We start from the raw sequence: 14,849 nt of genomic DNA, 5'->3' as shown, positions 1-14,849 counted from the left end.
GTCAAACTGAAGTCTTCACTGGGACACCCAATGAGCATTTCAAATTTACCATTTCTAACACAGAACTCTTGATTTTACCTACCCACTGACAATAAAAACTCTTCCCCAATCCCTACCTCATTTTTCCCTACTTCAACAAATAATTCCTAAGTCCCCTTAAAGTGGCAGAATACTTAGTAACTGAACAACAAACAACAACAAAGTCCCCTTAAATATAGCCCTAGGATTATTGCTTGATTTACCTTTCCCTCACCTCCAAATCAAACTCATGGAAGCAAGTTCTACTGCTTTAACTCTTAAATATATCACATATCCATCTCTCTATCACCACTGCTCATCACATCAGTCTAAACCACCCTCACCTCTTGCCTGAAATACTGCAGTAGTATCTTCATCGATATACCTGCTTCCATTCTGCTCCATATGCTGACCCCATCACAATTCATTCTCCACCTTCCCCCTACCCTGCCTCTTGTTGGCTGGGCCCTGCAGCTTGTGGGATCTTAGCTCCCCAAACAGGGATTGATTTCAGACCCTCAGTAGTGAAAGTGTGGAGTCCTAACTAAGCTGGACTATAATTCATAATAATACTCCATAATTCATTCATTCTTTTAAAAGCACAGCTCATGCTGTACAGAAAACTGGATAACCATGTGCAAATTAATGAGGTTGGACCTTTACTTTAGACCATGTATAAAAACTGACTCAAATGGATTAAAGATGTACATATAACACAGACAAATATAAAACTCATAGAAGAAAACATAGTGAGAAGCTTCCTAACCTCTCATTGGCAATGAATTCTGGGATATGGCACCACAAGCACAGGCAACAAAAGAAAAAACACTTAAAAAATTTACAACTTAAAGCATCAACTTAAACTTAAAATTTTAAACTATCAAAATTTAAAACGTCTATGTGTCAAAGGACATAACACAGTAAAAAAGGCAATCCACAGGATGGGAGAAAATACTTGCAAATCATATACCTGATAAGGGGTTAATAACCAAAATACATATGAAAAAATCTCCTATAACTCAGTAACAAGAAAAAAAAAAATAATTCAAAATGGGGCAAACTACTAAATAGCTATTTTGCCAGATAAGAGATAAAATAACTAGTAACACAGAAAAGAGACTAAACATCACTGAACATTAAGGAAATGCCAAATGAAGAAATACTACCTCACACCCATTAGGATGGCTACTATCAAAAAACCGAGAAAATTACTGTTGGCAAGAATACAGAGAAATTTCAACCTTTTTGCACTGTGGGTGGAAATGTAAAATTCTGTAGCCACTAAGGAAAGCAGAATGGCAGTTTCTTAAAAAATTAAAATATGACCTATATCTCATATGGCTCATCCATGTGTCATATGCCCCAGCAATCCCACTTCTGCACACACAGCCTAAGGAATCCAAAGCAGGGACTAGCAGCATTACACACAAAACCAAAAGGTGGAAGCAACTCAGTGGCTGCCAATCGGTGAAAGAATAAGTAAAACAGGGTGTGCACACATGATGAAATATTACTCTGCCGTAAAAAGGAAGGAAAGTCTAACAATGCTACAACATGGATGAACCCTGAAGATACCATGCTAAGTGGGGGGCGGGGGGGGGCGGGGAAGCCAGGAACCAAAGGACAATACTATACGATTCTACCAACATGAGATGCACAGAGGAGGCAAATTCACTGCACACGAATATACAATGGTGGCTGCCAGGGGCTGGGAGGAGCGAGGAGTGGGTACAGGATAGCAAGATGAGATGAGTTCCGAGTTCCGGGGATGGAAGCTGTAATGCTTGCACAGCAAAGGGAATGGACTTAATGACACTGAAGTGCATGCTTTTAAACGGGTAAAGTGTAACTTTTATATTGTGTATATTTTACCACATTTAAAAATAAGTTAAAACCTAAAAAATAAACATTTTACTTAAATGTTGCCATCAAAAAAAAAACAAACAAACACATAAAACCCTAAGTCATATCACGCCACTACTCTGTTTAAAACTCTGCAACATATTTTTACCAAAATTAAAACAAAATTAAAACCAAACTTCTGACCACAACTCACAGGGACCTATGTGATTGGAAATCTGGATACTTTTGACATTTCCAACCTTCATTCTCTCCCTCAGTCATTTCGCTCCAGCCACTCTGGCCTTCTATTTGTTCCAATAATTCACAAACATCATTCCCTTCTCAAGGCCTTTGCTCTCGATATTTCCTTACCATACAATGTTATGACCTAGATCTGAAACTAGCTACTTCTCTTTATTCAAATCAAGTGTCACTTTTTCACACATCTCCTCTAAACACACTATTATCCGTTTCCCTATAAATTCTTCCCTCTCATAACATTATCCTATATTGTTTTCTTCTAAGCATTTATTACTGTCTGAATTATCTTATTTGTTCATTAACTTGTTTATTATTTGTTCTCTCTTCTATGACAGTAAAGTCTTATTCACAGCTGTATCTTCCAGCTCCAGAAAAGTGGCTGACACACAGTCTACAATCAATAAGTAAGCACTAACTGAATGATAGAAAATGAGTGCCAAAGCACTCTAAATCTATTATTTCGTTTTTTCTCTACACCCAAAATTTTAATTTCCATAAGAGCTAGTTGAATCCTCATTCTCTCTAAGGAGTATTGCACAATTTTATCTTAAAAGGTCTTTATTTTATGCTAGTCGTATATCTAATGGTTGTTACATACACAGCAAATATTTCACTTGTTTACTCAGAATCATACTGTTCACACAGTATCATAGCTACATATATTACTCTACCCTCTGTACCAGACCATAAGAGACTGAAGAAGCACAAGCTTTACTTATTCTTCTTTAGTCAACCATAGCACCTAAGAGGTGCTCAGGTAGGCTGTACTTAATCATTATTTGATAAATGGATAGTTTGTGGCAATTCTTTAAAGTTCTCAAGTATCTAAATTTATCTAGGTAAATTAAAGCACAACTCTAGAGCTTTTAAATTAGACAACTACGTCAGAAATTTAAGTTTCAAAAATTTTCAGTACATAATAGAAAGTATTACTATCTAACCCTAGTCATTTAAAAGAATATTTTAAAATCTGATTACAATGTACTTGAGTATTTAGTGTTACTTCCAGAGAAGAAAGGAAGCATATACATTTTCCTTCATAATTTACAAAATGATTTTAAAATATAGTATTTTAGAAGGCCCTGACTACATGCTTCTCATTTAAGTTAGACACACAAATATGACTTTTCTTTTTATTATGGAAAACAAAAATGACTCCACAAAATAAGTAATAAGATATCTAAATGAATAAAGCATTTTGCTTTTCTAAGAGGCAAATATTTTCCATCTGTGTGCATATTTTCTCAAATATACAATTTATACAGTATTTAGCAACTGTAATCTTATTTAACAGTTGTAAAAACTATCTTTCCAACAAAAAATTATAGGTGAATTAAAGTTCTAATTGTAATGAACAGTCTCAAAATAGTAGGTTTACTATTTAGTAAATTAAATCTCTAAAATGCAGAGCAAAAAATGATTCACATATATTAATATTAAGAAGAAAAACTATGTATAATTTATACCTCTAGCACAAGGAGGAAAGAAAACTGCTTATGTCAGCCTTAGGAAACAAACAGCCCTATCAAGTGACCAAGTAGGAAAGATTCACGCTAGCAGCTCAATAAATAACCATAATGATGACAACTGTCTCCCATTACTACATCACAGCCCATTGTCCACATCTGATTATACTAGTCTAGACCTTGGGTAAGCACATACACACATTTTCACCAAGAGTTATCCAATATTACTGCTCTGTTTCCTGGGCTTTCTATGACCCCCCATTAGCAGTGACAATCAGATTTTCTCTACTAAACATCTTCACCATTGATGGGAAAGGAAAGTTACCACTTTACCGTAGCCTAACAACTGAGAATATGGAAGCAATGTGTCTGAATTGGAAATCTCTCTTACACTATAATTTCTTTAGAATTAACCACAAACAATAGTCACAAACCAAATCTGAGATGAAAATGTTGTTTCCAAAGTCATCCTTTAGTTAATATCACAACTAATAAAATATCACTTCTCAGAATATATTTTCATTTATTAATATAATCTTTATTCTTATATTGTAGTAAAGTGAAAGTGTTAGCTCAGTCGTGTCTGATTCTTTGCGAGCCCGTGGACTGTAGCCCACCAAGCTTCACTGTCCACGGGGTTCTCCAGGCAAGAATACTGGAGTGGAGAGCCATTCTGTTCTCCAGGGGATCTTCCTGACTCAGGGATCAAACTCGGCTCTCCCCCACTGGAGGCAGATTCCTTACCGTATGAGTAACCAGGAAAGCCCTATATGGCAGAAATATTACATAACTTTCCATGTAACCACCTCTTTGATCACATCACACACAGCATATTCAACAATTCAGTATCACAAAAATTCTTAAATGATCTCTTTATACTCCTTTCTGAGGTCAAGCCCTCAGTAACAATTTTGAGTAAGAGATACAAAGGGTCTAACATCATAGAATACACTAGCATGAAGGCTTAGAAACAGCACACTGATCATCAACAAAAGTATATTTTTAAACAAGCTTTTCAACATTCTCTAGGAGGCTCCATATAATACTTAAAGCCAATCTAGATCTTTCTTGGTTTAGAAATAGTCCAGGTGGTACCTACTTCTGCAGGCCAATACCCTTTATTAGGAAGACTACAATATATTCATACACTTTACTACAACTGGGCCAGAAAGAACAAATTATTTCTCATGAAACTTTAAGAACTCAGTAACTTAATATAAATTTCAAATCTAACATATATATACATATATATACACACACACTAGTCTAGACTTTTGGCAAGACTACATATATATACATATATATATGATTGATATGTATATACTGATATCAATATACATAAATATATATACTGATATATATACTTATATAACATATATATCATATATGTATATATACTGATATCAATCTATTTTTCCAAACTTATTTTGCACAATAATCCCGAGCCGAACATTTTAAAACAATAGCTCATGGTAGGATAGAGGGCAGAATGGAAGCAGATGGGGGTCGCAAGTTGGCATGTTCTAGGTGAAACAAATTCTTAGGACTATAAAATATTTATTCTCAAGAATATGTATATAAAGTGGGAGAGAAGATAGCTTTATAATAAAAAAAGCAGAAACAAGGAAAACCACTCTGTTTACTCCCCACCTGGAATCCAGTTTAGGATTTCTCTGTCACAAAATATCTCCCATCTTCTAACTGCTTCTGTCACCACTTTGTATTTGCTTCTCACTTCACAGGAATATGTCCTTTTAAATTCCACCTTGACCACCTTATTTAAAATTGCAACATTCTCTGCCCCACAGTGCATCTATTCCCTTTATCTCTGTTTTAACTTTCTCACAGCACGTGGCACTTTCTGACCTAGCAAGAACATTTTAATTTCTTTATCGTCTATGTTAACTAAAACACATGATTAGAGCATAGCAATGTCTACTCTACCCACTGCTATACCCCCAGAGCCCAAATCACAGACCAGCACAGGCCGTCATGCATAAATACTTCTGAATGAATGAAGTGAACCAACTCTGTCTTCACTTTATTTTCATTTAGCTTTTCTCAAAGTTTACCTTTCTTTTTCGAGCCCTCTTCCCCACCCATTTGCCTCTTTTTTCTATATTCATTTTCATTTAATAAAGTAAATGATTCCATTTATATATAAACCATTGTAGTTTTTAACAATCTGTAAGATTGTGAACTTTGATACAGACACAAGCATATTCTACAGCATTCTGAATCCACACCACATTTTTCTGAAAACCATAAACTTTGGCCTTTGCTGAAAAAACTCAACTGCAGCGCCAAACATGTAAAGCCCTTAAACCCAGTAGGATTTAGCATTTTTAGGAAGTGAAAAACATAATTTTAATGCAGCACCATTATTTTACACTGATCATAACAAAACAAGCCTAAAAACTAACCACAAAAAACCAGCATCAAGCTGGAAAATTAAAAGTGAAAAATAATTTGACCATATGATTATTTTAAACCAAAACACATGAAGAAATGAAATAAGAAAAATGTGTTTATCCTAATTAAGCGGAGAAAATTCTAGTCCTCTTTAATAAGCCATTAAACTGTAGAAAATAATAAGCAGTAATTTAAATAGTCTAATCTTCAAGAGGAAAGAACACAATCCTTTCTAAATAACCCACACAAATTTCTACATCAATTCAATCCACAGTAAATGGAGATGAAATTATACTCTCAACAAATCTTTGAAACAACGTCCTATTATTCTACCTTCCAAAATATCTATACAACTGAACAAAGATCATAGCCAAACAACTGTTTATAATATTTAATTGGAGTCTTACTACACACATAATTTTAAAAATTTAACTGGAAAGTATATGGCTCTTTAAGAAACTCTCCAGAGTTTCCAACAAATTAATCCCACTTTCATTCCAAGTATATCTTTGGTTACCTCAGATAAGACTACATCCTACCTAAACTGCTTACTTAAGAGCAACAAATACCTTTGTAGTTTATCAAAATGTAACCCAAATAATTGCCAAGAGCGTCAGAATAAAATGAAAAATGCTTTTGCCTTCTCTCCCTCCCTCTCTCTCCCTCTTTGCCTTGCTTCCCGTTCATTCTTCTGACTTATTTAACAGACATTTATTAGGACTCTATGATATTCGAAGTGAAGGGAAATGCTGGAGCTACAAAATGACTGTTCAGGAAGCACAAGAGCAACGGAAGCAGTTGAATTCTAAAGAGACAGACAAGCGTATTAGTACTAGAAACATTATGTCTTTTATGAGGGCTATTTACATATTCAGATACAAGTCTGAATTATTGCCTCAATAAGCAGACACTGACTATCCCCAGGGGATAATTAAGCAATGTGCCCAACAGTATGTGGGATAATCTGCCTTTCTGCGCTTTTCAAGGATGGGAAAAAGGAGAGACTCCTAGTAGCAAGTTTAAGAGTAAAATCCTAGGAGGCTATAGAAGTTCTCAAAATGTATTTTTAATAAACTAAACCCAACAGTTTAAACAGAGGTCATTTTATAATTACTTATATATTTTAAAAGTTATAAAATTCAAGATGAAAATTTTTATCTTAAAATTTTTAACAGATACTAATCCTTTAAACTAGGTTCCACAGTCTACTGCTGTGCTGAGCTTAGTCGTTCATTCATGTCCGACTCTTTGCGACCCCAAGGCCTGTAACATGCCAGGCTCCTCTGTCCATGGGGATTCTCCAGGCAAGAATACTGGAGTGGGTTGCCATGCCCTCCCCCAGGGGATCTTCCCAACCCAGGGACTGAACCCAGGTCTCCTGCATTGCAGGCGGATTCTTTACCGTCTGAATCACCAGGGAAGCCCCTCCACTGTCTATACTACCTTTCTGATCTTTACCATCAAAAATTTAAAAATCTTGATCAGCCAATGGAATTGTGTCTGTTTTTCACTTTAAAATATAACTGAGGAGACAAATGAAAAATCTATGTACCAAAGACAGGATCCCTTTTAAGCTATATAAACTTTACTGATAGGGAATCTGCACTGATTTTTCAAAATCCTAGAGTATAAGAACAAAACTAGGACCATCTAAATAAATAAAATATCCAATATTCATCCATTACATTGCTCCTTCTAACACAAGTCAAACAACTGAAGTTATAAGACTTAGTAACACTCATAGAGCTGCTATTACCACTGCCTAGGACAACATCAGGGACTTAAAATACATAAACTATTTGCTGTCTGGATGTCAGGCAAGCTGGCAGGAAGAAAGAAGGCAACATAGCAGCTGCATCTATTTCTGCTGGCAAAATTAACACCAGTATTGAGATACTAAAATGTTTAGAAGAGAGCAATAAAACAATTAAGGGTAACAAAGAATAAGAAGAAGGCCAAAATATGAACTCTAAACCCCTTTATCCAAACGAGCAAAGATTTTTAAGGTTCACTGATAAAGAATTTAATTTAAAAATGTAAGCAACAGTTCTACTGGCATTAGTTTTTAATTCACTTTTCAGTTAAATATATTTTTATGGTGAAAGAAAAGGCAACTAACATAAAATGAAATCCAGTACACAAGTAAGTCACCCAAAGCCCTATATACATAATAATGTTACCTACCACACTGGGTATTTAGAATAGACTTTCTGATTTCCTATTAATGTGGTGCCACAGAATCACAAAACACTCTAAAAAAAGGCTTTAATACGCTTTAAACAATTCAAAACTGTTTAAAGAAACCTGTGTTTTTCAGAATGAATAGAACACTTTTAGATCAATGATTTACATATTTGAAAAGTTAACTGAGGTGATAGTGATGATAGTGATTCAATGTATCACAAAATAATCATAAACAAAATTATGATTCAGAAATAAAGTCCTTACAAAATGTGGAAATTTATTTTTTTAAACTTAAATCTTTCATTATATGTTAATATATTTTACTTTGTCTTGGTAAAAACTGTCAAAGAAATACTACTTGATCATGTCAGTGATTACACAAAATGGATTTAAAATGGATTGCTACTTACAAGAAAAATATAAATAATTCAACTTAAAACTATCAAAACGAGTGTATTTAGAAAGAAAGTATCTAATCAATTAAACAGGTAAGTTAAGAGAAACATTTCTACCAAACAATTACTTATGCCTGACCTAAGTAACTGATATGTTAATGACACCCATCAAGTCCGATAAACCCCATGCTGTAGTCTCAGTCTATAAAGGTCTACATGTTATTTACACTAATAAAACATTAATCAAGGCCAAAATTTATAGCAGCTACTCTATAAATGAGGTCAAAGCAGGTCAGACTTACATAAAAAGAAAGAGGAAAAAAAGAAAAAAAAAAAGAAAAAAGGTCAGTCTCTGCAGTGAAAAGAAAACCCTTATTACTTATTCTTCTTGCCCCTGGGATTAAGTCCAGTAGCTGAACACTGCTACACAAATACATCCATTGCTACGTAAACTCATTTAACCTCAATGTGCTGAATATTTATAAAAGGAAAGTTAAGCCCACTGATTTTAGAGAAATAAATCTCTAAATTGTTCCTTTAAAATACATTCTACCCTTAAAGAGAGAATAAAAATTTCAAATAGCACTTCCATTATTTCAGTAAAGAAAGTTAGTTCTCTTTATACCAATGTTTATTTCTAACATTTGCTAAGGGATTTCTGCAGGCAAAGCACAGAGGTAAAGAAGACAGTTTAACCACCGGAGGCAAACAAATCCAGAGTGAGAGAGACGTTAAGAGAACAGGAAAAAGGTATTATAAAACCTGTAATCACATGTGATATAAAAACAAAGAAGTTTTTCAAATAATTGTTTCCTCAATAAGAAACAATAAGTAAGAGTTACTCTGGGTAAAATATTTGAGAGTAACATAAAACTCATTTCTTTACAAGACAGATAAAAAAATTTAGTGTAAAATATTTATTATATGTCTATGTATTTTGTTTTTTCTTGGAATTAATATTCAAAGAAATATCACTTGACTATTGTCAAGATTATCTGTATACACGAAATTTCTGTTTAAGAAATAATGACATTTGCATGGAAAATGGCAGTAACTGAAATAAAAACTGTTAAGTGTTCTTACAGAATCTTATCGATTAAACACAAATACTCACTGGCTTTGCTAGGCCCTTCTCCGGCAGCCAAGAATACTACAATAAGCAAGACACAGAGGGCCTGCCCTCAGTGAGCAAGTGCAGGAAGACAGACAACACAACAAACCCAGGAAGACAGCAAAAGAGAGCAGGAGGAAATTTTTAAGAAATGAGATAAAAGTGACCTGGGTAACAGGATTCAGGGAGGACTTCTGAAAAGGTAACATCTGAACTGGGCCTTAAATCAGAATGAACCAGACATGTAAAGATCTGGGGACCAACCTCCCAGCTATGGTGAAATAAAGAGACCAGCAAATCATTTCCTAGAAAAACAGCATAGAACTGAAGAAAAATAATCAATTCAGGGTTCTGAAGACTGACAAAAATGAATGAAATGAAGTCGATCAGTCGTGTCCGACTCTTTGCAACCCCATGAACTATAGCCTACCAGGATCCTCAGTCCATGGAATTTTCCAGGCAAGAATGCTGGAGTGGGTCGCCATTTCCTTCTCCAGGGGATCTTCCCGACCCAGGGATCGAAGCCAGGTCACCCGCATTGTAGGCAGACACTTGACTCTCTGAGCCACCAGGGAAGTCCGCAAACAACAAAATTCACAATAATTTTATTCACAAAAATGTGCTAAACATTGAGTAAGAATAAACGGAGTCTGTAGCAATCTTTTCCAGAAATGTCCCACCCAAACACCATACATGTAAAAAGGTTCATCAATTTATGGCTCCTTATGAAACCAGCAACTTCACTTCCAGAGATGGCTGACTTGATCTGGAAGGGAGGACACAAAATGAAGATATTGCATGTCAAGCTGAAAACCAGAAAACCCTACACCTCTCCTAGAATGAAATTACATTTAAAGTTAGAATGGGAGATCAAAAATTAAGAAAGGGATATCCTGAAAATGAATTAGCATAATAAGAATTTCACACATGGCTCTCTGAGCCATTGAGCACACATACAACACAGACTCAATAATGACCAACAGGAAGTAAAAGCTAGAGATGAAAACAACTGCAAATTTAAATGTGTTCATCAAACCAAACACAGATCTACCAGCCATACATGGTCAAAGTTTTCAGCAAGAGTTTGACCAACCATTCATTGACCTCAGCTATGGAGAAAAAGGTGTGACCCCTTAAAAGTCAGACTGAAAAAAAAAGAAGAATTCTAAAACAGCTAAGCAGCAACATTAATGGACCATACCATAAGAGATCAATTCTGCAAATTAAGCCCAAGCAAGTAACTTTCAAAAGTCAACAAACAAAACTGAATTCAACAACCATAAAAAGAATTGTATAGCACATCAAAGCACAAATTAGCCCAAGTATACAGAGTCAGTTCAACATTCCAGAGTCAGTCAACATAATCCATTATACATAAACAAGCCAAAAAGAAAAATCAAACGGTCATATCGATAGACACCAAAAAAGCACTTGACATAATTAAATGCCCACTGATGATACATACAATCTCTCATAAACTAAGAATAGAAGAAAACTTCCTCAACTTGATGGAATATCTACCAAAAGCTAACTTCAAATTTAATGGTGAAAAACTAGAAACTTTCCCATTAAGATCAGTACAAGGCAAGGATGATGCCCCTCTCACCACTCCTCTTCAACATTCTACCAGAGAAAAGCAGACAGGAAAAGGAAACAGAAAGCATACAGATTGGTAGGTAAGATGTAAGGATGCCTCTCATCAGAGATAACATGATCATTTATGTAGAAAACCCAAAACAACTAAACTTACACTTTTATCTCACGCTCTACAAAAACACTGGGTTTAACTGGTGGTTCAGTGGTAAAGAATCTACCTGCCAAAGTAGGAGATTCAGGAGAGGGTGGTTCAATGCCTGGGTTAGGAAGATACCCTAGAGGAGGACACGGCAACACATTCTAGTATTCTTGACTGGGAAATCCCATGAACTGAAGAGCCAGGCATGCTACAGTCCATGGGGTCCCAAAAGGAGTCAAACATGACTTAGCAGCCACACACAGCATACAAAAACATTAACTCAAAATGAACCACAGATGTAAATGTAGAGGCTAAAACTACAAAATTTCAAAAGATAAAAAAAAAATTCTAGAACAAAAAGAAAACCCTACAACTTGTTTTAAGCTAAAATGTCTTAAATTTGCCAGCAAATCATAATCCATAAAAGAAAAATATTGGTAAGTGATACTTTGTCAAAATTTTAAACTTCTGATCTTCAGCAAAAATGTAAGGGCAAGTCACAGAGAAAATGTCTGCAAATCATGTACATGGCAAAATGGTGCATCCAGAAAAATATAACCTACTGTTTAAAAATTAGAAGTCACACAACAAAGTTTTTAAAAGGGCAAAAGATGCACAGAGGAAACCCAATCCGCCGCCGGCTCCGACCCGGCGCCCGCCTCGGGCCGGTCACGTGGCGCCCAAAATGGCCGCGCCCGGCCGACTCTAGTGGAGCGTGGGGTGAGCCTTCGCGGGGCCGGAGGAGACCCGCCGAGGCCGCGGCTGCACGGAGACGCGCGTAAGGTTCATCGCTCAAGATGAAAAATCGTGAACCAGATGATACTATCATCAAGGAGAACTTAATTGATATCATAGCCCGAAAAATTAACCAACTCCCAGAAGCAGAAAGGAATCTGCTTGAAAATGGATCAGCATATGTTGGACTCAATGCTGCTCTCTGTGGCCTAATAGCAAATAGTCTTTTTCGACGCATCTTACATGTGACACAGGCTCGTATAGCTGCTGGCTTACCAATGGCAGTGATCCCATTTTTGACAGCAAATGTATCTTATAAAGGTTTTGTAAGTTTACCTTTGAATACAGGTGATCTGCATTGTGAAACCTGCACAATAACACGAGGTGGATTGGTTGGTCTTGTTTTCGGTGGCCTGTACCCTGTTTTTTTGGCTATCCCTGTGAATGGTGACCTAGCAGCTAGGTATAATTCAGCCCTGCTACCAGAGAAAGGAAACATCTTAAATTACTGGATTAGGATTTCTAAGCCTGTCTTTAGAAAGATGTTATTTCCCATTTTGCTCCAGACTGGGTTTGCTGCATACCTTGGGTCTAGACAATATAAACTACTTATAAAGGCTCTTCAGTTACCAGAACCTGGCCTAGAAATTGAGTGATTATTAAGCAAATCTGTACACAAAAATAAAACTATTAAAAAAAAAAAAAAAGATTCACAGAGACATTTTCCCAAAGGCGACATTTGAAAAAACACTCAACAGCATTAGCCATTAGGGGAATGCAAACAAAAACCAGAGTAAGATACCCACCAGGCTAACTAGGAAAACAGCCTAGCAGTTACTTAAAAAATTACACACAGACTTCCCATTCCACTCACCAACTGTACTCCCAGGTATCTACCCAAGAGAAACAAAAGTGCATGTCCACACAAAGCCTCCTACACAAACTCACAGAGAAGTGTTATTTGTAACAGTCAAAACAGAAAGTAATCCAAATGTTCACTGACTACTGAAGGGATAAGCAAAATGTGGTATACCCATGTAACAGAATACCATTAATCAATACAAAAGAACAAAATTCTGATACATGCTACAATGTGGGTAAAAGCACCAGGAGTTAGTGTAAGAACAGTGTTGGAGAAAGTGACAGTGACGCAAAATCTAAAATCAATGAGAAATAAACAGGAGACATTTGAGGTATGGAGAAAGGGACAACAGAGGATGAGATGGTTGGATGGCATCACTGACTTGACAGACTTGAGTCTGAGCAAGCTCCAGGAGTTGGTGATGGACAGGGAAGCCTGGCGTGCTGCAGTCCATGGGGTCTCAAAGAGTCGGACACGACTGAGTGACTGAACTGACATACAGGCACCAACTGATGAGGGACGGTGAGTGATACGGTCTACAAACGTAAGATTTAAAGCTTACCAAGATCCTCGTCTGACAACTACCCGAACTGCCTCTCCTCCTGCAATCTTTTCTTCCACCCTACCTCAGCCATTTACGGCTTGGTCATATGCCACAGCACATCATTTCCAATAACGGAATGGCCTTGGTCTACTTGCCCCCATCTCTTCACTACTACCTCTCATGTTCAGAGCTCAGTCATTCTACTATCACCTCTCTAACAGTCCTTAGAGTTCCAATCTATCCACCCAATCTTTTTCTTTATAGTCACTCTCCAGCCCTAGCTTAACAATTACTATCCTGTGGCCAATGATCATAATCACTCTCTTGCACAAAAGTTTGACTCCCTTGTCTTGCTCACCCATATTCACTTGACAAAACCTAAACCCATTTAAGCCTCTCATTCTACTTCCATGTTTACCTTCCAGACTCTACAACTACATGAAACATCTTCCCATATTACCGTAAATGACCCACCATTTTGTATACAGATTCACCCACTCTCTAACCTACTTTTAAAAATCATTGCAGAAATTCTCACCTATCTCTTCTACATTGATTTCCCCACTTTTTACCACAAAACTGTTCTCTTGCTCTCATTTTTCGAAAACCCTATTTCCTTTGACTCTATTCCCTCCCACTCCATTTATTTTTCTCCCCTCTGTAACAAAATTCCTCTAAAGAACTGTTTATACATATTCTAATAACTCCTCTTCTCTCGTTCTCTTTTCTAAATTCACTGCAAATAGGTTTTTTTTCCACTCTCCCAAAACTACTCCTGTCCAAATCACAAGCAACTTCTGAGCCTATGGTCAAATCTGTCATCACCTTATCACCTTAATGATTTGATCTAGTCTCAAGACATTAAATATCATCTATATGCTTATGACACCCAAATTTAGGTCTCTAATCTGGAGAAATAATTAGCAACTGTCTATTTAGTATCTCTCCCCTGGAGAAGGAATTGCAACCCACTCCAGTATTCTTGCCTGGAGAATCCCATGGACAGAGGAGCCTGGTGGGCTGTGGTCCATGGGGTCACAAAGAGCTGGACACAACAGAGTGACTTTCACTTGACATTTAACATCTCTACCTGGATGTCTGTGTGCAGGCTAAGTCAATTCAGCCATGTCCAACACTTTGCAACCCTATGGACTGTAGCCCGCCAGGCTCCTCTGACCATGGGATTCTCCAGGCAAGAACACTGGAGTGGGTTGCCATTTCCTTCTCCAGGGGATAATCCCCAACCCAGGGATTGAACCCGGGTCTCTTAAGGCTCCTGCACTG

The 14,849-nt window shown here is 36.6% G+C and overlaps 2 protein-coding genes across 5 annotated transcripts in view; one reads left to right on the top strand and one right to left on the bottom strand.

The window, feature by feature from the left end:
* LRBA (LPS responsive beige-like anchor protein) overlaps nucleotides 1-14,849 on the bottom strand; it is a 725,807-nt gene that overhangs the window by 463,037 nt on the left and 247,921 nt on the right. The window lies entirely within an intron of this gene.
* On the top strand, nucleotides 12,221-12,850 carry LOC122451835 (transmembrane protein 126A-like). Its single transcript, XM_043484817.1, has one exon. It carries the CDS (start codon nucleotides 12,222-12,224, stop codon nucleotides 12,813-12,815), a length of 594 nt encoding a protein of 197 aa, XP_043340752.1. The 5' UTR covers nucleotide 12,221; the 3' UTR covers nucleotides 12,816-12,850.

This window comes from Cervus canadensis, chromosome 1 (genome assembly GCF_019320065.1).
Source record: "Cervus canadensis isolate Bull #8, Minnesota chromosome 1, ASM1932006v1, whole genome shotgun sequence".
Taxonomy (NCBI): domain Eukaryota; kingdom Metazoa; phylum Chordata; class Mammalia; order Artiodactyla; family Cervidae; genus Cervus; species Cervus canadensis.
The sequence above is the reverse complement of the archived record's forward strand: the minus strand, read 5'-3'. Positions and strand labels throughout refer to the sequence as shown.